This window comes from Manacus candei, unplaced genomic scaffold, assembly GCF_025592945.1.
Source record: "Manacus candei isolate 608988 ecotype Guabito, Panama unplaced genomic scaffold, ASM2559294v1 h1tg000014l, whole genome shotgun sequence".
NCBI classification, from domain to species: domain Eukaryota; kingdom Metazoa; phylum Chordata; class Aves; order Passeriformes; family Pipridae; genus Manacus; species Manacus candei.
The window spans coordinates 36,645,739-36,669,953 of record NW_026138062.1 but is presented as its reverse complement, the minus strand read 5'-3'; the positions used below and the strand labels follow the sequence as shown (position 1 = coordinate 36,669,953).

Here is a 24,215-nt window from a genome sequence, read left to right as displayed (position 1 = left end):
TAGTTTTACTTTCAGGATTTGTGAAGCTTTTTTTTTTTTTAAAAAAAAGATGTGGGTGCATGGAAGTAAGAAGGGAGCAATAGAAAATAACTGTAGTTTATAGCACATTAGGAACTGCTGCCTGTAACTGAACTTTTCTGATATCCATGAAGTAACATACTGTTGATGTCCCTTACATGGAAAACACTTCTGTGCCAGATATCATCAGAAACAGTTTAGATGAAATACACACACAAAATTAAAGACCCAGAAATCATTCCTTCTGGGTAGACAAATACCACCAATAATAGTGACCTGAAAGGTCACTGTTAAAAATTTTTTTGGGAAGATGGGGGGGAGATTAATTTGATTATATATTTATTCATGGCCATTTCTGGTAATTGCAGTCCAGTGTGAGATACTCCTGTTGTACCCCTAATCACACATTTTTTCTGTTGATGGACAAACTCATGCCTTAAGTGCCAATGCAGATTAAAGTTACCCCATCAACTTTTAACCTAATTACTGTGCATTCATTCACTGTAGTCAAAGAGCAAAATGTGTAGCTCAAGGTTTCATAATGTTCCTATTTTTGTTTCTACCATAAGGAGTTATAACAAGTTCTATTTCAGGGATTCAACACAGATGAGATTTTAGAAAAATATTAAACAAGAATACACACAAATCACACATGGCCAAAACAAAATAATAAAAGTCTTTAGTGGAAAACAATTTGATCCTTCTCCTGCTTATGGATCTTAAAAATACACAAAGTGATCATTTCAAAATTGAAAAATCAGTTGTGATAAGGCTTGATTACACAGCCATTTCCCAAGTCTTATTGCAATAAATTGTGAAATACTTCTATGCAACTTCATATTTTCAACTGTACAGGTAAAACAATACTTGAAATCAACTAGCACTTCAATCCCTGTGTTTTTAATATATAAACTCAACACAGTACTGAATGATACATTCAAAATATTTACACACTTGACCAACAGCAGTACTAGCATTTATTGCCTTAAAACTGCATGTTCACTGCATGGAGGTTCCTTATTTTGCACAAAGGGAACAAATAAAAGAGGATAATATTTTTTTTCATAATTATAAATTCTAGAATGGTTCAATGGGAGATTGAAACATGCTGGGGAATGCTACTAGAAAGGTTTTTATCAATTTCAAGTATCAAGCCGTAACAGATTGGAAAATCACATGGGTAGTATCTTTCTATTGAGGTTGGAGTGGTCATCCAAAACCACTTTAGAATGGCTCAAAAGGACAGGAAAAGCAGGACAAGGAATGAAAAAACAGAATCAATTTCAACCCACTGAGGAAAAGGGAAAGCCAGGGATATCTCAGTTGCTAGGGCCCCAAGAAATCTCATATTGAAAAAAGTGTTTTATAAGAGAGCTGAGCTTAAGGCCCTAGAGCAAAACACACTTCATGATTTGCTTCATGATCAGTGCCAGAAAGCATTAATCTAATTTGCTGTAAAAAGGGCATAATCTACTCATATTAAATGCAAATTTACGGGGTGGGAGGAGGGGGGGGGGCAGAGATGGTTCCTTAAATTTAGTTGTTATCATTAGGCTTTGGTTATACTGAGAGACTGGAACAGACATGGTAGAAATGAATGGTGTTTGTTCCTTGCAGAAAAGTATAAAAAACCCAAGACCAAACCAAACAAAAAACCCTACCACAAGCAGCACTTGTCACAAGTAGAGGTACCAAAGCCTGAATAAATCAACAACTGTCCTCTCCCTGTGTAGACCAGAACTGAGGCACACTGGTGGGGAATCTCACCTTATTGAAGAAGAAGCCACTATTTCAATCAGCTGTAATTGAAATAATGACAATTTACAACAAGCATTCCTGTACTGCAGTAGATCAGTCCTGGGGAATACTGCACCACTGCTGCCTCTCCTGGGCTTTATCATTATGAAAATCTGTTCTCATTACAGTAAATCTTACACCTCACAAACTAAAGTATATAATATTTACATAGTATCTCAGATCCTCAAAGGATTTTATACGCATAAACTAATCCTCACAACATCCCTGTGAGGTAGGCAGATGTTAATGCTATTTCAACAACACAGTTCTAGCTACTTGCCAATGGCCACAGAGGATCCAGTGGAAAAACTTATTAGAAAATTAGAGGAGCCTGGCTCCTACTCCTGCGCTTATATTCATCAAGCTACTTCCATTAAAAAAAAAAAACAACAAACACTCCTTCTTATGTAATTACTTAACCAAAACTGAAGTTACTTGAAGTGTTTTACAAGAGAAATGCTGCAATTCGTACTTTTAATAGTTTTACAGACCACAAATTAGAATTTGCTCTCCCTTTTAAAGAATTTTATATTTTAAATGGACAACTGACTGCTCTGAGCAAGCTTATTTTCTAGAACTACATGGCCTAGACATAAAGGGATTTGCCCAGATAAACACTGGGGCTTTAGTGAGCACTATGCACTATGAAAGAGATGACTCCAGTTCAAACCCCCCTCTTTCAACCAGTAGGATTTGGACATGCTGAGAAAGCAAGTTTCTTGTTCCTGAGAAAAAGGTGAGCTCTTTACCACTAAACAGTGAAACACAAACCTCTGGGCAAAAAGTAGCAGATTCTGGCAGTGATTCAGTGAAGTTAATTAAGGCATAAATGCATGTGAAAGTGGAGTTTTCATGTGGAAGTAGCAGTCCACTTCTGCCTGTCCATACGCATCTGTGCTTTCTAGGTCTTGAATTTTATGATTTAACTCGATGGTCATGCTTGTCAACATCAAAAATGCTATGCTGAACAACAGAAAATTATTATGCCAGCACTAGAACTATTACAATGGGAAGGAGATAGCAAAATGGGAAAGCTACTTGATTTTTAGCTCTCAGAATGAAAACACTGGATCAATAATCTGTTTTAGCAAGAGAAGTCCAGACAAATACATTAGTTATAATTATATCATGCAGCATTTATAATTCGGTTTGAGTTGCCTTTTTTTCCTTCAAGAAACAGGTGCATATTTAGAACCATTATTCACTTTGCACAGTGAATGGAAAAATCAATGCAGTGATGCTGTAAAACTTTTAGAACACTTTATGGAGCCAGCTCTCAGTGTTCATTAAAAATGGTCTATGAGTCTTTCCTGTGGACCTCAGTGAACTTCCACATGCCGATTTATAGCAATTGGATGTGTAGAAGATCAGTGAAGGACTTTTTTTTTTATCTTTTTCTTTTAGTAGGGATATAGAAGCCAAATAGTTCAGATAGAAGCAGCCACCAAGCCAGCAGGAGTATGAATGAATAAAACTTATTCCCAATTTCACTGATGTCACTGAGCGGAGACATCTTAGAATGTGCTCTAAAAGAAACACAAAATGGCATGGAAAGATCCCTGCTGAATATATGAGAATGTAAGAAAAATTAAGAAACAGGGAAGTATAACATTGAAGCAGGAAAATTACAAAAACACCCCAAACCCTTACTAGGACAGCTTCCCTTTAACATGAAATATTGTTTTATGTTAAGGGAAAAGGAAATTCTTAAATAACCTTCAAAACTAGTCTTTGAAAAGTAGGTATTCATACTTAAGCAAGACTTGATACTCAGAAGATGCTATGTGTCTCTGATTGTTACAACACAATGGGCCTGATTAGAACAATAATGGGTATGCACATTACTTTGTCCTGAATATGAACTCAATTTGTGCTCCAATTCTTTAATTACAATATGCAAGAGGATTTCAAAATTTTTAAGTTAATAAATATTTTTAAATAGTGAGTCAGCTTTAAGATTTATGAAACAATAGTGACAGAGCTAGGTATAAAAGAAATTAGTGAAATCAGTTATTCAGTCAGATCCAAACAAATTGAAAGTATTTGCTATGATGTCTTTGAAGACTTTGGTCAAGGTATTTGACATCGAGCACATCATAACAAACTAGCAGCTCCTACTGCTGCTTATGTTCCCAGGCTTCAGTGCCCTTCATCTGGAAAAAATGAGTTTCAGAACCACTGCCCCATCCAATGTACAAACTCAGAAAAACTCCAGAAGCAGTTTCAAAAACCATAGCAAATCCCAGACAACTAAAAAAAAAAAAACAAAAAAAAAACCAGCCAGCACAACAGTTTGAAACAGAAGGATCTGCCAAGATCATTATCTTTTGTGCAAGTGCACAGTCGAGAAATCCTTTAAAGAAATGCATTAGTTTCAAGAAAAAATTGAGAGTAATACTCCTGTTCTAAAATACTATGCAAATATCTTAGAAATAAAATACTTGTTGTGAAGGTACATTATTATCTAACAAGTTTTATGGTCACTTTGTAATGTGTAAATCTGCCCTTGCTTAGTTTTCACATCAATTAAAAGAGAAAAGTATAATAAAGAGATGGCATTTTTGGCCTTGTGGATCCATGCTTGAGATACATATGAATTTAACTTAAGGAAAAAAAAAAGCCTTAGATCACTTATAGTACAATATTAGAGATTTGTGTCTTTTAAAAATTCTGGCTATTGTGACTAATTTTGAGATGAATAGCTGAAGAATGCCACAGAATTGCAAACATGAAGTTACACATTGCCATATAAAGATGTATACTGTACATTTTATATAAATTTAAAAAACACATAGGAAATATTCAACAGCATAATCTAGCAGAGATCTTAAACAGAAGGGCCCACTTCTTCCTCCATGTATTTCCACAAAAATAATTTTACTAGACATGCAGCATTTGTGTTTGCTTCAGTTTTCTCTGGCTCATGACAGGAGAAAAGCAGGCCTTGCTTTCATACTCATGTGCAGCTCTGCCTTGTTGGTTCCCTATAATCAGGGCACTATATTCTGCTATTCTAATAGCTAAAGTGCTGATACAAAAAACCAAGCAAGAGCAGAGCAGTTGGGAGGGCTCTGCAGAAGTGGAGCTAGATTCAGCAAAACTAAAAATCTCCCACACCAGTAGACATCCCCAATTACCTTTCCCTGCTGGAGTCAAACAAACACAAACCTTGAGTAAAAGGGTCTGATGCCCCTGTGCTACCATAATTGTTTTAGCTAATGCCCCAACTTTACAAAGTTTGCCGGTAGTTCACACCTTTTGGGTTGTTATTGCTTAAGCAAACAGTTCAGTGTAGAAATACATTGCAGTGTCGTGCAACCCCTTAAGAATCAAAACAGATACTGAAAGTAAAATTACACACGAGCCTTGCATTAGACACTCATTCCAAAATGACACATCATCATGAAAGGCTGCAACACGTACACAGCAGCTCAGTGCCAACATCCCAAACCAACTCTGAAGAGTCAAATCTTGCCTTAAATCTTGCCTTATATTTCTTACCTAAAGTATATGAGCTTTTTTCTTCTTTTAAATTAAGGCAATGAAATGGCTACAGTTCCTAAAGTTCATTTTAGGGGAACAAAAATATACACCTTTTTTTCTTTGAACTTTAGGCAGCAGAACATAATGTAAAAACATGCATTGCATTAAACATGCAATGTTGGGTTGATGTAGAAAAACAGAACTGAACACAAGTTAAAATGCCATTTGGTTTTTCTTCCCCATTGGAACACAAACTCAAAGAGAAGAAAAATAAAGCTTAAAATCAGCTAAACTGTTTAGAGCTTTACATGTATCTACATCACACTCTAACATGATTTTGGGTAGAAAAGAAATCTGTATGTTTATATGACCACTCATATTTTAAACCAGTGCAGGGGGAAAGGCACTGCATTTATTTTTCCTTGTGCCCATATCTGTTTGCACATATATGGAAAAAAATTAAATTCAAATTTTCTGTTCATTCTCTCCCACACATAAGTATGACAGATTGCAGCTAACACATAATAGCAGAAGCTGATTCAAAGTTGACCTCTCCTATTCCACTGTGTTATGTTCAAACTTCCAGGCTCTCTAGAATCTGAGATGGCTGCAAAGAACCCAGAGACAGGTACAAGATTTAGTCAGCATTCAGCATTTCTCAGTGCATTTCGCAGAAAGGGTCTAAATTAGGCATAGAGTTTTGTTGTTTATTTTACACAGAGAAGTCCACCAACATTTGCCATAAATTCTTCTAAACTCTTTAAGAAGGCCATCTTCTGCTTACGGTCCAGTGTAGGAGGAGTGCTGCTTGCAGTAAGTTTGTTGAAGGCATCTGCTAACCGCTGGTAAATTACTGGATCTTGCTGAGTTGATAGCAATGTTTCAACTAGCTCTGAATATTCAGCCTGTTAAATAAACATAAAAAAAAAAAGATACAGTATATACAACTTCTCTCATCAGGACAAGATCCAGAATAAAAGTTGTGACAGAAAACTATCAATACTTCCTCACCTGTTAGCCAGTTTCATTGACTATTGTACCAGCAGCAACTATGGACCCCACAGCCTTTCACCTACCTCCAAACCAGATAAAGTCCTTCATCCAGGCTGGGTATTTTTGTAAGGCTAAAGAAGTCTTCAAAGCTAGGTACAGTGCTTTGCAGTGCAGAGTAAGATGACAATTTCAGGCACACACTCAAAGGGCCTTCTGGCTCTTTCTTAGCATAGGTTTATTCCTGCAAACTGGACTGCTCTTTTTTCATGCCTGTCTTGTGTTTGGTGTGCCATACCAACCATCTCCTCCCACAGGGTCTCCATTTTCTAGGGTCCCCTCTCTGGGATAGAGAGGTTAGATTCCTTTCTAAGAGCTTCCTACTTACTGTCATACTTACTTGGACAGAAATAGACAACAAAGAAACATGTCAAACATGACTAGAAGGACACTGCCAAGGGACACACAAAACTGGAGTGATTCCAAAGTGACTGAGATCTGGGAGCATGGGTGAAGGACACAGGAGCCAGAATGGCGTTCCTTTCAATTCTGCCAGTGAGGGGTTGGGTGGAGGTAGACACAACATGAATTTGCCACCTCTGGGTGATATCATAGGATCTTTTTGTCTTACATGATCACAAGTCCCTCTTTGAGGGATAAGGTTGCTAGCAAGAGAGAGGATCCCTAGGACAAAGCGGCTTAGGAACATCTTTGCCAAAGGCTTGCCAACCTGGCAGGAAGGGCTTTAAAGGGTATGTTGGGGGATGGTGGTAACAGCTTGCAGATAAGTGAGAAGACAGAGACCAAGAGTATTAAGAACACAAAGAAGTGTGATGGGTTTAATGGTGCTCATTGGGAAGTATTAAACATGATAAAAGGAGGCCAGTCTCAAATGTCTGTGTAGCAATACATTCAGCTTTGGAAACAGACGGAGCTAGAGCTCCAAGTGCAGGTACAGAGCTGCAACATCACTGCAGGCACTGAGATGTGGTGGGACAGGTGGCATGACTGGAGTGTTTGAAGGGACAGATGGAGGCTCTTTACAGAAGAAGACGACAGAAGCTTGCCACTTCTGTGAAAGGACAGCTCAAATTAAGGATGCTCTTCTACAGACAGGGCAACAATCTAGTTGAGTGTTTATGGATGATGATCAGAGGAGAGGTGACAAAGATGACATCATGGTGGGGTCTTGCTACAAATCAGTGGTTTTTAGTGGACTGAGTCATCTTCAAGCAACTTGAGGAAGTTTCCAGATCAGACTTAAAAGAGATTATCTCTCTGACATTTGCTCAAATACCAGATGGGCTACCAGCCAAGTACAGAACCTGGACATCATGAGAGCAGATTTCACCTTATTCAAGAGACTGGTGGGTGGTATCCTGTAGGAGTGAGCTCTGGAAACAAAAAGCTCAGGAGAGCTGACAGGTCTTTAAGGACAACCTCTTCCAAGCACAAGAATGGCCTGTCCAGACACTGAAGAAAGCAATATAAACATGTAAGGACACCAACTCAGCTAAGCAGGGAATTCACGACTGAACTGCAGTGCAAGGACAATACATGCAGGAAATAGAAGCAGGGACAGCTACAAAGGAGGAAAGTAGAAACATTGTCTGGATAGGAACAATGACAGAAAAATGAAGTTCATCTAAAGCTGAATTTAGCAAGGGACATCAAAGACAACAAAAGCAGCTTTTACCAGTACTTTAACAGTAAAAGAAGGAATACAGAAAATATGGGTTCTGTTGCTGAATGGGAACAGCTGCTTTAATGATAGTAGACAAAAGGTAAGGATGAAGGAATCAATGCTTTATTTGCCTTGGTCTTCACTGACAGGTTTTTCCAGACCTTTGTGACTAGAGACAGGGTTCAAGGAGGAGAGGAACTATCCATAGTAAAGAGGATCAACCCAGTAATCTCTTGAGAAATCTTGATGCATACAAGCTCACGAGACCTGAGAGAATCTATCCAAGGGTTCAGAAAGCTTGCTCACATCATTACAAGGTTGCTCTCTATCATCTTAGAATGACTGAGAAAATTATGAAGTACTCCTGGAAGCTATCTCTGGGCATGTGAAAGAGAAAAGGATTGAGAAGAGCCAGTGTGGATTTACCAGTGATAAATCATGCTTTACCAAAGTGTCTTCTGTGACAAAATGACTACATCTGTGGATAAGCAAAGAGCAGTGGATGCCTGATGTTAGCAAGTCTTTAGCAGTCACACACAACATCCTTGTAACTAAGAGGGCATTTTCTTGTCTAAATGGGTGGGCTACTACATGGGTGAAAACACACCTCTATCATCAGCCTATAAAGGCTTGAGGTTAATGGCTCATATTCCACCTGAAAGATGGTTACAAGTAGCACTCAGAGCTCTCATCTGGACTTTGTCCCTTTAAGTGTTTTAGTCAGTGACCTGGATGAGGAGAGGAAATTCACTCTCCTCAAGTCTGAGATGAAATCCAACTGGGGAATGCAGCCAGTACGTTCAAGGGCAGGACTGACATCCAGTGCCACCTACTCAGGCTGGAGGAATGAGCTGACGGGAAACTCACAAAACTCGACAAGGACACATGCAACGTCCTGCAGCTGAACCAGACTAACCGCCTGCAACAATACGGGAACTGACAGGCTGGGGAGCAGTTCTGCTGAAAGAAGGGCCTGAAGGCCCTGGGGACAGCAGGCTAAGCAAGTCAGCTGTGTGTCCTGTCAGCAGTGAACACTAACTGCATACTGGGCTGTATTTACTGTTTGTCTTTACACTGCACTTGTTAGATTAGATGTGGAATACTGTGTCTAGTTTCGGGCTCCTTAAGGATATTGATGAACTTGAATGAATCCAGTGGTGGGTCAACAAGTCTGTCTGGCAGGTGCTAAAAGCATATTATATGGATAATCAAGCACTTGAATAACGGGCCACTTAAAAAGGCTTTGAAATATCCATCTTGCAGGTTTTCAAAACACAGTTGGAGAAAGTCCTGAGCAGCTTGATCTGAATTAAACGTTGACTCCACTTTGAGCAAGAAGTTGGACTACAGACCTGGTGGTTCCCCCTTCCAACCCAACTGATTCTATGATTTACCAGGCACACAGTAATTAACTACTCTCCTTTAACAAATTACTTCTTTTCAGGGTGTGTCTAAATGCCATACCTGATGCAAACACACTAATGTGTAGAATGCTTCACCTGCTGCAGTTGTCATTTCTGTATTGTGCTTCTGAAGTACCAGCATATCAAAAACCATCTGAAATCACAAAACAGAAGTAGTTACATAAGTGTAAACTTAACTTTCTACTTTATCAACATATGCTGCTGAAAGTCATCTTCACTTCTGGTAATAATAATGAACATGTACTTACAAGCATGCAAGGTTGCTGTTTGCTTTGTTGCCCCCTCCCCCTTTTTTTTTTTAAATTGAGGTACCAGTAATTTGGAAGCCAAGTTCTTTTAGAAGTTAAGTCTTGGTTTAACACCTTACATTCATATCTTAAAGCACTGAAACCTTTTGTTGATTTATATCAACTGTTCTTCAGAGAGAAATGGCACCTCTTGTATTTTTCTCCAAAAGCTGCAGATATGCCAGAGAAATAATGAAAAAAGCCATCGCTCTTCCAGAATAAAACATAGAACTTTTTCCTCAAGTTTTGGAGACTCACAGAAAGTCAAAGAGGGGACAGATTAATAAAAGCAGTATTATAATTTTAAGTGGAAATTTAGAAATAAGGCACGAAGCTATGTTAACTTAGAAGATACATAAAGACAAAATTATTCAAGAGTTTCCCATTCTCTCAGCTTGGTTGATGCATCCTTTTAATAGCAATCCCCAGAAGTTCCAATATCAGTTTCGTAAGAAAAGACTTCTTAAGCGAAGAACAATATGTGTTTTAACTGAAGTCTATACAAAAATCAGACGACAAGCACACAAATTCCACAATTACTTTGTTGCTAATTAGTAGGAACCTGATTGCTACCAGGTCACTCCAAAATTCGGTCCAACTGGATGGTCCTAAAAGGAAAGTACTAAATGTGATATTAAGAAAATTTATTAGATACACTGAATAAATATCAGCATTTTCTTTCTAGTTCTCAACTATGAACTTTTTTATGTCTTTTGTTTTAGTGCTCTACTCAGTCTCCAGTTCACACAATTCTGGTAGCTTTCTTTTCACAGTAGACATAACTGCTAAAATTGTCAATCAGTTCTAGAGCTCACATGTGGAGCATTGGTAAATATAAATTGCATTCTGAGAAGCTCAGTCTTTTGTTTATTGGCATTAAGGGATTGCTTCCCTTTACACCTCTATCCTCCTTTGTACTCTAGACCAATATCTTCAGTTCTTCATGCCCTCTTTCTTATTAAACTGCCTTTTTTTTTTTTTTTTAAGGTAATAGGCTGTTTCTTACTATATGTGTGATCCTGATTAATCTGGATTTCATCACTGTCTGGCCTCTGGATTCAAAAAAGCAAAGTAACAGGAAACACAGATGCCTTACCTTAAGAAAGTGCCTTGTTGCTAGAAAAAGAGTTGAATCTGTTTCTTGTGCTTTTGCACACTGTTCTGCTAATGGTGTTACAGCCTCCAGACAGAGCTGGCAAACCTCTGAGCTCATTCTGATAATGGGCATTAAAGAATCAAAGTCAGATTTCAATTAGATTGTGAAAAAATTACCCAGGTGTGACAGAAATAGAAAATATTTTAAATGCTTGTATGTTCCAAGGTTTCTTTTCACTATAAAGCTGTCGATAAAAAAAAATTAAATAAAAAGAAACTCAAACAAACAAACAACTAGAAAAAGAGGGGGAAGAAGAATTTAACTTCATTGCCTTCTTTTATTAGCTACAGGCCCTAAGGTAACATAACCCTCTCTGACATAACATTTTCAGAAAGAGTCCCTTATGGTCAAGCTCATCTGTTTCTGACACGTGCCACAGATTAGAGAAAATGGTACTCTCATTATGAGAGGGAGAGCCCATTGGCACCCTGACAGGAAATGCTCTGGAGCCAGCCCAGTAGAACAGCAGCAATGTTTTACATTACCAGCTGAGAAACTAATTCAGGAATGGCTTTGGGATACCAGCTGAAGGCTTATGAAGTTACACACTATGAAATGAAGTAATGGAGCAGGCAGGAATGGCTGCCAGAAAAAACTTACATGCTAAACTACTTAAAGGCTGCCCCCAAGCACAAGTCAGAGGCAATTCAGCTAATACGAGAATCTCTAATAGACACTACAGTGAAACTGTCAATCCCCAGAGAGCAGAGTAAGAGTCAGTTATCAATATACAATTATAGATACAGATACTGATAGAAAAGGAAAAAAAAAAAGATAAAAAATGAGATTTTTTAACATGTTCTTATAGTTGTTTATAGCAACTTAGATTTTTTAAAACACTCCCAAATTCTATAAAGGATACGATGACATCCCTAACTCCAGTGAGTACATTAGGCTCTTAAAGAGGTCTTCTGGAAGTTGTGGAATTTTCTCAGGGAATATTTCACAGATGAAAGTGATTAATTTGTAATATTGATTACACAGGGATGGAAACTGTCAAAAGAAAAACATGTTATTTTTAGATTTAATCATATAATTATTCTGGCATAGTGTTCAACTGTACAAAGAGACAGGACTGATGCTCTGCACTGAAGAAGAAGAGACAATTTTAGGAAGCAACTTCAGTCATTAGAATGGCTACAACTTTATTAGCAAACACTGCGGTGCAATAAAAAAAGATTGTGAAAGCTAAACAGTTGATGGTGAGAGTCTGGTATCTGTTCTACACAAATTCTAAGAGTTTTACTTCAGACATTAACAAATGTAGTTCTGTGGGGTAAAACCCTTGTGAGCATTTGAAGCACAACAGAGGGGCTCTTCCAGGGTACATCCTTTGACTTGTTTCATCTAAAATGGGCACAGCCCTCTCGCTCAGCAAGTGTACTGGATGAGAAGGCATGTAAGGAGGGGACAACTGAGATGCACAGAAGTCTTCCCTGATTCAAAGTAAAATATTAACACAGTGCACCCCATGAAATGCTGTCGTCCCATTGTTTACTGTTCTACTGACAAGTTGCTGATGTTGACAATATGAAAGCCATTTGTATTGTAAAAATAAAGAGTTACTTTTAACTAATATCATTGTTTATGCTTCCCATCACATTTCTGACACTATCAGAAAAAGGATTCTGTGAGCCACATCTCAGGTTTGGCTGTGGATCTGCTCACTCGCTCTTAGAAGAAAAAAGTTTTGTTTAGAACCTTCAAGTATACATCTTCTCAGCTTATAACATTTTCAAACAATATCTAGAACTATGGAACAGTTATTTACATTTATAAAGCCTAGAAAACTCAACTTATGGAGGTAGAATGCATATAGGAATGAATTCTGGGAACTCATTACTATAAAGCTTTCATATTCTAGCAGCTCTGTGTAAAAACATACTTACCTTCAGCAGATCTTGGGACATTAGAGGCAGAACTAGATTAACCCCATATAAGACAACATCTGCTGCTGATACAGATCTATTTGTAGCTTGCCCAGGCTCATGTCCTCTAAATACTTCGTCTACAGAAAAGACAAAAACTATTTTGTGTAAAAGGAAGATTAAACATATTGAAGGAAGAGTCCTATTTCTTTATAGTAAAGACATTTTTAAAAATAGGACTATTCCCCTCTCTCTGAACAAAAACATGAGGCACTGTATCAAAATAGAAACTTAGTGAGTGGAGGCTGTCACATCACTCTATATTTATTCACTAGGACTAAGCATTTCATAATCACTTGTACCAGATGGCATGCTAAACTAGAACGCTTCAGATACTCTGAGGGCTCCCTCCCATTACAGAACATTGCATTTGTTTCTAGTGATAGCTGCTTCGTGCCTTCACACAGACAGTTAATACAAATTATTAATTTGTATTACTGCATTTTTATACATATATGTGTGTGTATATATATTATATTTACATATGTTTTAATATCTTTTATAAACAGAAGGAGAAAAAGAATAGGAGAGTTAATACAGAAAATTCTGTAGTTTGGATGTTGCCAAGTTTTCTCCAGTTACAGGCAAGATCTACATTTCTCCCATCAGTTGGCAGTGACCTTCCTGCATTGAGTCAGCAGCAGTATGCAGACAACTTGCAAAACATTTGATCTCTGGGTATTACATTTAGGTTTTGTTCACATTACTTAGTTTTGTGGTAAGTATTTTACAGTGTTTTCCACACAATTAACATCCAGATCTCAAAGAGAATACATTACATAGCACTGGGTTGTCCATTCAACAGACAAAGTCTAAATCTGGTTCTGTATTTGTGTTGTGCATGCAGGGTGAAAAAATAGAACGAAATAGCACTGAATTTTGGAGCACAAGGTTCTCTCTTCTAAGATGTACCTCAGAAAAGCAATGAACAACATCAAAACATGCCTGGTATCAAACTGAATCTGCCTATGTTCTTTTCTGTACAAGATGTATAGGACATGGTGAGATCTGAACTATGCAAATCTGGTTTCACTTATTCAGAAGCGATGCACAACAGCTAAGTTAGAACTGGCAGATGATATTCAGGAGAAATGCAATTTTAAGTGGCAAATACACGTAAAAAAGTAACAGGCTGCGATACAAAAAGGCACCCTTAATTACACCCACAAACCATAAAACACCTTCTGTGAAAGAGGAAACAGAAGACCCTCAAACATCATGGAATTTTAATGATCTCAACAGTTCACAAAAGTTGAATCCTATACTAAGAAGACAATCCACCTGCCCTCTTGCACTAATTTACTACTCCAACTTCGCTATGGGCTTTTAGTTATAAAACTGCTGCTACTACATGTTCAGACTTGCAACATTCAAATTTCAAGCTGTTTTATATATGCCCTATTTATTTTATGAGAGCAATAACATTTTCAGATGCCAGAATACTAGGGAAAGTCCTTCCTTTGCTACTGACACATTAAATAGTAATTTCCATATCCTGATCTAGTCAAGCCTAAACTTCAGTTTTCACTTTACGTGGATTGAACACATTTCCCACAATGGTTCTTTCAGTTCAGAACACAAGTTGTGGTTTAGCAATTACCAGTTCCTTAATACCTGTATCACTGAAATCTATGAATTCTTTTGATAGAAGATTAGTGAGAAGCTCCATAATAAGAAGGAGATCCTGGTACTGGTCTTCTTCTGCTGTAACATCTATCCGTTGTCGACCTAAATTATTCTTAGAATACACCTGGAGCAGAGTTAGGCAGGCCTCATACAAGTTCATGGCTTTGGCCTATAAAACAATGTTACATAGTAAGAAAACTTCCATATGCTAAAAGTGACACACTTTGTTTTAAGATGGCATTACTTGGTAGACAATTCTTCAAGATTTTAATTTCAATATATGACCACTTTTTGTAACAATTGCACACAAAATCATCAAGGAAGCAGCCACCTTAAACGGTCAGAACACTATTGATTGAAACAGCAGAACATTACTTTTATCGATTTCTCAATCTTAACAAAAAAAACCAGATGAGTGGCTTAGGACAGGCTGACACACTCTCACAAACTAGATTACCAACAAAATCCCTTGGGGACACACTTCAGCTACAGAAGTTTTGAGCCACACTACACTGTGCATATCCAGTTTGGAATAGGTTGGAACTCTTCTAGATGCAATAGCAAAATTAGCCAATGGTGCAAAGATGTAAGCGTACTGCACTGACTCAAAATTTATTTTAACTGTTAACTTCTTGATATTACTATTAATGCCTTGTCTAGGACCAAAGCACTGTCTCTTTGACATACATTTGTCACAGTGCTGCAATTCTCCTAGACCAGACTTTCGAAAAGTTTGATACAGTTAGAAAAAAGTACTCAACATTGTCCTCTTCTGTCACCTATGCATAGTTACACTAATGATAAATTGTGCTTAAATTTATTGGTATATGAACAGTCTAAATATCCTGGTTTTAATCTTTGCAAGCATATGTTTTAAAACAAAGGAATTCCTTAACAGATGTGAACACATATTCTTTCTTTCTCTATACAAAAATCACCACACCTTATTTTGTTTAAGGAATAGCACTGTATGCACACACACACGCAAACACTCTTCTCCCTCCTTCCCCTTCTGGTTGTATTTACCTCTCCAAGATAGCAAATTTGTTTATGTGCAACTTCAACAAAGACTTCTATTATGAGATTAACAGTCTCTGGTGTGTTTTTGTATACTTCCATTAATCCAATGCAATTATTAAGGAAGTCCATTAGGAAATTGAAGAGAATTGCTACGTTATCAATCTGGGTAGCCTCAGCAATGCCACAGAGTGCTTCTAATGTAGCAGTGATTTCCTGTTTCACTTCTTCCTCCTGACAGATCTGCTGAAAGTTTTCTTGGTTTATCACATTCAAGAATCGCTGCTGAAGTGGCTGAAGAACCTTGAAATTTTTTAGAAAAGGAGCATTAAGATATGCATACTACCATATGAGATGTAAGGTTCAAGTAATTTGGCAAGCTCATCGGTTGCTTTTGGCATGGCAGTACAAGAATCAATCACTTCCAGTTTCCAATGGTTCAGTTATGTTATTGTCAGCCACATTAACATAAGTTCAAGTGGTACTGATTAGTGCTTCTCATTATCCATCATTACTTGCCCACAGGTTCCAAAATGGCACCTCCATAAGTATTTTCGGTTATTTTGTAGCGTTTAAACCAATGACAATGACCTTCTCTGGCTCACACTATTTGGTTCTCTTCCAAATGCAGTATTAGGGGTAAAAATTGCTAACAATGAAAGCATAAGGATTAATGTTCACAGTTATTGTTGCCATATTATGATTCTAAATAGCGCAATCACTTTTGTCATCAGCTGTGTTTAGAAACAATTTAAAAACTTCCATAAAAATAATTGTTTTTTCCAATTACTTCCAGTGCATTATAGTCGTACCTTAAATCACTAATTTCATATCTCTGCTAATAAAGGCCAGGTTTTCTCAGAAGGTCAATGCTTTACAAACTCCTCTGGTGCTTCCTGATCACATTTCAGCTACTTTCTTGCACCAGCCTTTCTGGTAGTAAATATCAGAGCTTTAATGGAGCCAGGGCAAAAAGAGCTGGTCAAGGCTCTTCGTTATGTTCCATGTTAGCTTTTTACTTACTGTCGTTATCATTAAGTGAATAACTAAATAATTCATAACACCAACAAATTAAAATAGAAGAAGAAATGGTACAGTTCAAGGAAAATTATTATATCTTTTATAATAATCTCATTTAAGCATATTGTTATCCCGTTTGCTTCGCAAAGCTTCAAGTTAATTATCAGAGGTTTCTGTTTAGGTGGAGATGTTTTAGATACAATTTAGATACAAGACATATGACTACTGACCTTCAAAAAGAAAATAAGTTCTAAAATTAGTGAGATATTAAAAATAAAAATATGCTGTATCAGTTGACTTTGTGCCACCATAAAATTCCCTAAACTAACTTGTTGTACTGCTTGCTAAGATGGAGGTAATAAAAGCATCAAAACAGCTTACCTCTGTCCAGTATTGTTGCTTTGTTTCTGTATCCATATGAGCAAAACCTCCTAAAACTAAAGCTTTCATTAGTGTTCTCTGCACAGAACTGGACAAATAGTGAAGAGGAGGGCTTCTCCTTGCAAACTGTTTAGCTAAATTCCACCAGTTTTCACACTGAATGACTAAGTTTGCCCTAAAAGACGGAAAAAACCAATTTAAATAAGGATTTCACAAAATTATATGAATAGAGCACATCAGGTTGCTAGCAGTTGTCAGAAGTTTGTTAGGTTTTTTGAAAAAAATTCCTTTATTCTAAGGCTAAATTGCCTTTTGATTTTCATCTTACTAATGCCGCAGCTCTAAGATTTCTAAAGCATATACTCTGAAAATAGATCAAGTCATATGGGAGAAAAGCAGGGAAGTGCTTTAGTTTTATGCACATATACACACACAGAGTTAATGGACATATTGCATGGATTAAAAGCTTAGTCTCATTATGTCATGATAAAATAAGCAGTTTATTCCAAAACTGGTTCCTGTGGGTTTTAAATTTTTTTAAAAGAAAATTCCTCAAGCATTTAAAATCCTCAAGCTTCAGAACAGTCTTTCATCAGACTGTGAATGTATGATTGCATGTAATTTCAGAGAATTAAAACATTCATGAATTTCCTGCTTCACAGTATGCAATACCAAAGAAAACTTTCTGTAATTTGTCTGAATCCACGAAATCCTGGATTTAAAAAAAAAAAATTTATATGTTTAAAAAACACATTTTATACCGGCTTAGCCAATATCTGAACTCTTAATCAACAAAAATTAACAACACAAAAATCCTTGCAATAAGAGGGGAGACCAGGAGAATTTTCCTTTCTCACTTTAAGAGTGAGGCGCAAAGATAAGGTAAGGAAAGTACATGTCTAAACAATAATAAAAATTTGGTGATGTTTTGTCAAATATAGGTCTCCTCACTTTGTTAGACAAGTTTGTTGGGGTTTTTCTCAGTTATAGTATGTTACTAAAGTAATTTGACTTACAGAAACATAAATATGAAGTGCCCTGTATCTGGATTACTTTGGCCAAAAAACTTTAAAGGAAGCAAAAGAAATTTTTTGACTTCCAGAGGTATAGCAACTTACCGCTCTCTCCTTTCCACTAATGTTACTAGCAGTTGTACAGTATCATTTGCAAGGTCCTGCTCTGAACTCCACACTGCCAGGTTACTGATCACTTTTTCTAAAAGGTAACCCACAATCCACTGGGAACCCTCTGTATCAGCACCAAATGCTGTACTAAATGGCAGACTTATCTATAAGAAAAGCATTAAAATGAGTGAGTTTTACAGAAGCCAGAAGCCCAAAGTGTATGGTAATCATTGTCAGCAAATTCTTTTCAGGCTGTCACTTCCTTCCTACTTAAATTACACAAATGTTACACAGACAAAGGCAAAGAATACCTGTAATAGAAAAGTCTTTGCCAAATTTATTTTGCAATTTTAAGCACAACACTTAAAACAAAAAAAAGTTTCTACCTCATTACAAAACCTGGTTTGAGTATGTCTAGTTTTTAAGGCCAAAGAAAGTTCAAAAGCTTTAATAATCAAAAGAAAGATCCCAAAAATCACCTCCTGGAAGAGTTTTCATGAATTTAAGACAAAATTCCTCAAAATTCAGCAGTAAAAATTATTAGAAATAAATCTAGCTCTTGATTTAGATCAAATTTTTTAAAAATCTATTTTCAACTGAATTTTTCTGCATCTGCTTTCTGCAGATCGTTCCTTTAATCTATACATCTTTTAGGAAAGATGTCACACTATGGTCCTGGCACATTAAAATATGCTTCCTTGAAATTGCCTGTTCTCCTGTCATTAAAAAAAAGTTTCTCAAGAGTGAAATCCAAAGACTTCTTTAATTGTGCAGTGGCTTTCTGTCAGCACAATCACTAGCACTTCTAACTTTAAAACTCATGATATATACATGACTGAGCATAAGGTTTAAATAGAGGTTTCAATCACTTCCATATGTCAACACAAACTAAATGTGTGCATTTCCTAGATACTTTGTTTTGTTTCTTCACATCATTTTTCACATGTATCCTAACGTGCTCTCCAATTCTTCCTCAGCTGGCACCTTTACAAATTCTTAGCTGTGCTCTATGTAAAAGCTAAATAGTACTATTCCAAATATCTGCAAGTCTATGGTATACCTATTTTTGTTAAGGAGGGGCCTCCTGAAGCATTAGTATTCTTAGTTGCTTCAACAGTGGAAATAAAGGGGAGGAGGAGGAGGTGGCTTCCTTCTTGAAAAGTTAGAGCCAATAGGACCTCCTCAAGACAAGTGGCCTCTGTGAGCCAGCTGGATTACAGTTAGTTCGATAAGCAAAATCAGGATCAAATTCTAATCATGATTAGTGCTGTCCAAACATGATAAGAGGTTGCCATTTACAAAGAATGTACCCTTGAAATCATGGTATATTCAATGAGAACGAGGACAGGAGAGAAAGTAGCATGACATTAGCTAATGTATACTACTTTGTGATGGTGTTAAATATCTCAATCATCATCAGGTTACTCATTAAATCATCCATCAAGGGCAACCCCTGTATTAGAGATGAAATGTAAGATGGACAGTCAGAAGTAGCCTATAAAATTCCTGTAGTCAGTGAGTTTCACCCACTATGTGGCCTGAGAGCATTGTTATTCTGCTATGGTGATGGCTACCAAAAAAAAAAAAATTCTCGAATTTACAGCAAAATGTGCAAGAAGAGTCCCCTCACAACTTATATATTTCTAATTAACAAATGGAAGAAACCATCAAATTTCAAATTCCAAAATAAACCACAACATATTTAACACTAAAAATGCTTTAGCATTGCACTGTTAAATAGTTACACTGACATCTGCATTCACAGGATAATATTATTGCTAATACTCACCAATTAATTCATAAAAGTTACATCCTTACCTGATCATACAACTTTTCATCTACTAGGAGGTAAGTCTTTGCCCAGCGCTTGAGGAACCACACAATATCTTTGCCCATCTGGGGGCTCAGGAGGTGTGTGAGATTTGCCCTTATTGCTCTAGATTCTACTTCTGACACTCTTAAAATAGCAGATAACAACCTGCAGATTTAAAATACAATGAGGACGCTGAGACTGGTTTTTGGAGAAGGAAAGCAACTAACAAACTCTTCCATTTTTCACCAAATACAACAGGAGATCAGGATAACACAAAGTAGTTCAACTCTAATCAGGTAAAAAGCACCTGAATTTATTGTTTCTTGAATGCAAGGAGAAAGGGAGGGAGACAGACAGGATAGACTGGCAAATATCCTCCAAAAAATCATAATTGTGCTTTAAAAGGTGAACTTTGACATCAAAATTATTGCAACAAAGAATCCTCACAAGCATTGTGACAAATGGACTACTACTTGGAGCGCTCAAGCTGCTACTCCCATCCTTGCACAAGAAAGTTTACTGAGCAAATCAGTTGTAATTATGTAGCTTTCACAGTGTGACGCATACTAAAAAACAAATACAGAAATGACCACTTATTTGTCTCTTGTTTATTGCTGCAGAAAAACAGTCTGAAATAGCAGAACATCAGGTGATCATGTTAATAAATTCAGCCTATAAAATGACATTAAATATTAGTTTTTTTAGTATGTCAATTAAGTTGTATAAGAATGTGATAGTGCACAAGAAATTTAGGAGTTGACAGTGGTCTGTATCTTGAAGATATTTCAGAGCTATTGACAGAGATCCTCAAATCTCTCCTTATTTGTATCTAACTTTATTTCCATCACCACTGCATCAAGAAATCCTGTTCAGTGACCACTTTTTGAAGCAGCCAACAGTATCAGTGAGCGGTATTCAAGGTTCTAAACATTAGGCACATACATCATTGTTAATGAAGATCCATTTTTTCTAGCTTCTTCCCAGAAGAAGACTTTTAAATAGACAACAACTAATCTTGGGTGAAGAATCTTCTATGTCAATTAAGAGTTGAATGAAATCTTCTGAAGTGTGAGGGTTCAAATTAAGGAGTCCTTTGTGGGTATCAGCCTTCTTGTAAAAGGGAAAGGAAATCTCTCGTGCTTCTTTCATAGGCTAACAGTGATATGTATACATAACTGACAAAAATTCCTCCTGCTCCAAGGATCAATTCTTCTGCTACTGCCAAGCTTGGGCAGTAACTCATATTCACAGCAGACAAGCTCACTGATGCTCTGGAAAGCATTAGCTTAAGATGCACATGTGCTGCATGAATTTTAGAGTATATATTATCAACTTTTTTTACTTAAATAATTTTAGGGAGTTTCTGTAATAGATAGATCAAAGAGGAATTTTCAGTAGAGATATACAAAAAAAAAAATCTCTATTTATTTCCAAGATTTTGGCTCATGTCCTCTGTTAAGACTATTAGGTATTAGGTCCATCTAGTCACTTCAGCGTTCCCATCTTGACTCAGTGTTATCTGTTTTGATGCCTTACTCTCATTTTTCTTTTCAGTCCTTCCTTGGATCACCTTGACTTGAAATATCATCTATATTTACCCTGCCTTTCCTTATCCTAAAAAAAACCCAATCAACCAAACAAAAAAACCACTTCATCCTTTCCATCTTTTCTTAATGCTCTTTTACAGCATTACCTTAATATGACTGTTATAAAACCACTCCTCTAAATTATTTGCCCTTACTTTAATAGTAGTTAAAAATGACATTTCTTTTTCAATGCTCAGTTTTTCAGTATTGCTTCTTTACTTTTCGCATTCACAGAAGTCCACTCACATTCTCATTTCTTCTCTTAAAAAGCATTTAACAAACTTAACAGCACAAGATGTATCCTTACCTAATTACAGAATCAGTTCTGTTGTACCCTGGGATGGAAGAGGCCTTTTCTCCTGGAGATCCCAGAATCTGAAGTGTTGTATTGATGTCAACCTCAGCTGAATGTTTAATGGAATATTCCATTACTTCTGGAGGTATTAGCGGAGTCTCTCCCTGAGTATCATTAGCCAAGAGGTAGCCTTACATTAAAAAAGAAAGAGTGATCACAACCTTCTACCCTAGGTTAACTTACAGCTTTCTGATTAGAGAATCCATTGGTTTAACTGCAAACATCACACCAGAATCAAATGTTGGTACAACCTGACTAACATTGCTTAAATACAAAGGAATTAACTTTAGAATCCTTAAAGCATTTCAGCAAACAAAACCCAAAAGTGACAAGTAGAAACCACCAATTTAAAAACCAATTAAAAAAGAGGTAAGTTTTGCTTCATGTAAAAGTGCTACAGTCAATTCAACTATCTGGGAAAGGGACACCCCAAACCAACATTTTGATGTAATTTTTTTCTTGTTACGTGATAAAAAAAGCCTTGATTTTACAGCTTTCCCACTGAGTCCATCTCATTTGGGACTTCTGTTTTCCTAACATTTCAAATCTGTCAGAGGTTTTAAGACATCAAATACATATCCTATAATACAGCTTTTCTTGCACAGCAACTGCAGATCAGGTGAAGCATGGATTTTATACAATACTCTAGTATCCAGATAGTATTAATTCCAGCTTTAGTTGAGTTTTCAATGTCTGATCCCACAGCTATCTGTGAGCTACAAATATAAACTCCATTCCACAGTATTACAAAATTATAAATACATTCATGTCAACATCTGAGAGTGATTACAACATCAGACATAAAAAAAAGTCCCACAAAATACATATTATAATATAATCCTACAAAATGTATAGTATATATTTCTCCTAACAAAGACATAGTTATTACATTTTGCAAACATAAGTAAAATATTTTCATCTAAAAATTAAAACTGAAATTCAACTTCCCTGAAATATAACAAAATGGTAGGATATGGATCATCAGCACTGAGAAATTCTAGAACTTACTTGATTCTTGGCCACCACTGAGTACTACCATTATCCTGATCTCACACTGGTTCCCTTATAAAGTCATGTGCCTCCAGACAATACCACTGGTACCATGAACAGACTAATTTCTTGAATAGGTTGACTGATAACACAGCTGAAATCTATAACAAAATTAGTTGTGGGCATTTCCAAAGGACACTACCTCATGTAAAGATTTCATCAATCTTTTAAAGATAAACATTCATGTTATTCAGGCAGATGAAAGTAAAACAAAGACTTTGCAAGTAAGATGCATGTAAGATGAAATTATCATAAAGGATAAAAGGTATAGTCAATTAAGAGTAGTTGATATACAGGGTTTCTTTTTTTTTTTTTTTAAGATGTCCCAGTTGCAACAAGACTACCAGAATTAGTACTATTTAAAGCTGTTCACTAACCTGTGACTAAAATAAGCCAATGAATATCCTCATACAGGTCATCAAGCACTTTATTGTCAATTGAACCTGATGCTGGTGAGGCAAGTAACTGCTGCTGATGTCTTTGCAACTGACCATGGAGCCTTGTCACTCGGTCTTCTAACAAACTGTGGACAAATAACAATAAAATAACAGCTCTGCTTTTAAATTGTTTCGGCCAAGTCAGGCTTTTCATATGTGATGGTTTTACTGACTTGCATTCATGACTATTTTTTTTGTACTTACCTTGTAAGAAGAGGTATACAGTGTTCTGCAGCAATTCTCCCCAGCATGCCTACACTGGCCAACTGGTCACAGAATTGGTCTCTGTCATCTTCCTGCAGCTCACTTATTTCTTCTTCTTCCCGAGAGGCCACACCATTGGCAGTCTTTGGTTATTTCAACAAAATTAGAAGCAACCAGTTAAGAGTCATACTTGTTAAATTTACCATCATCAGTTTTCTGCATTATTTTGTCTCTTTCTTTCAAGGTGTTTTGCATGGATGAACAACAAATTTGTACTAAATTAAACACTGAAGAGTTAAACAGAGTCAACATGGGTTCATATTGTTTTAAAACCAGCATTTCACAAACTCATTAGCAAAATGTCACACAGTTAATTTGTCTATTTGCTACTGTGTCCAATAGTGCTCTCAAGTAAAAACATTCAGTGTGAAAAGACTCAAGAATAGGACTTATGAAAATTGATACTTGTTATTAATAGTATAAACACAAGTTGTTCAATAGCAAAGAAGCTTCTTTACATTTTATAAATCAGCTCTGTTGTACATCCACTGCTAGAATTGTGATATAAGGTACTGAATTAGTCTGGCTCACAGAGATGGCCTCCAAAACCAATGATCAAAAGATTGTTGAAGTACATTTGTATTTCAAATCACGTATATAGCAAACCAAGAACCATTTTAAATACTGGAACTTCCATGCTTTTTCCTATTCATTAGTCAAAGATATTGTTGTCAGTTGTCTGAGATCTTACAGAAATCATGTAATAGGTACTATTTTTCAAGATGAAATGAAAATCATCTCTTTTATTATTTTCCATAACCTACTGTTTGAAAGG

The 24,215-nt window shown here is 36.6% G+C and overlaps 1 protein-coding gene across 4 annotated transcripts in view; it reads right to left on the bottom strand.

The window, feature by feature from the left end:
* The window catches only part of XPO4 (exportin 4), an 80,970-nt gene continuing 56,755 nt past the window's right edge, over positions 1–24,215 (bottom strand). For all 4 annotated transcript variants that reach the window (XM_051779112.1, XM_051779109.1, XM_051779110.1 and 1 more), the window contains exons 11-23: positions 23,381–23,523; positions 23,117–23,262; positions 21,642–21,819; positions 19,754–19,913; positions 17,930–18,099; positions 16,812–16,986; positions 15,420–15,713; positions 14,382–14,562; positions 12,729–12,847; positions 11,702–11,832; positions 10,780–10,897; positions 9,437–9,529; positions 1–6,203 (exon numbers count right to left, since the gene is read on the bottom strand). In XM_051779112.1, coding sequence (XP_051635072.1) covers positions 6,006–6,203; positions 9,437–9,529; positions 10,780–10,897; positions 11,702–11,832; positions 12,729–12,847; positions 14,382–14,562; positions 15,420–15,713; positions 16,812–16,986; positions 17,930–18,099; positions 19,754–19,913; positions 21,642–21,819; positions 23,117–23,262; positions 23,381–23,523 — 2,106 coding nt within the window. In that variant the 3' untranslated portion in view covers positions 1–6,005. The remainder of the gene's footprint in view (positions 6,204–9,436; positions 9,530–10,779; positions 10,898–11,701; positions 11,833–12,728; positions 12,848–14,381; positions 14,563–15,419; positions 15,714–16,811; positions 16,987–17,929; positions 18,100–19,753; positions 19,914–21,641; positions 21,820–23,116; positions 23,263–23,380; positions 23,524–24,215) is intronic.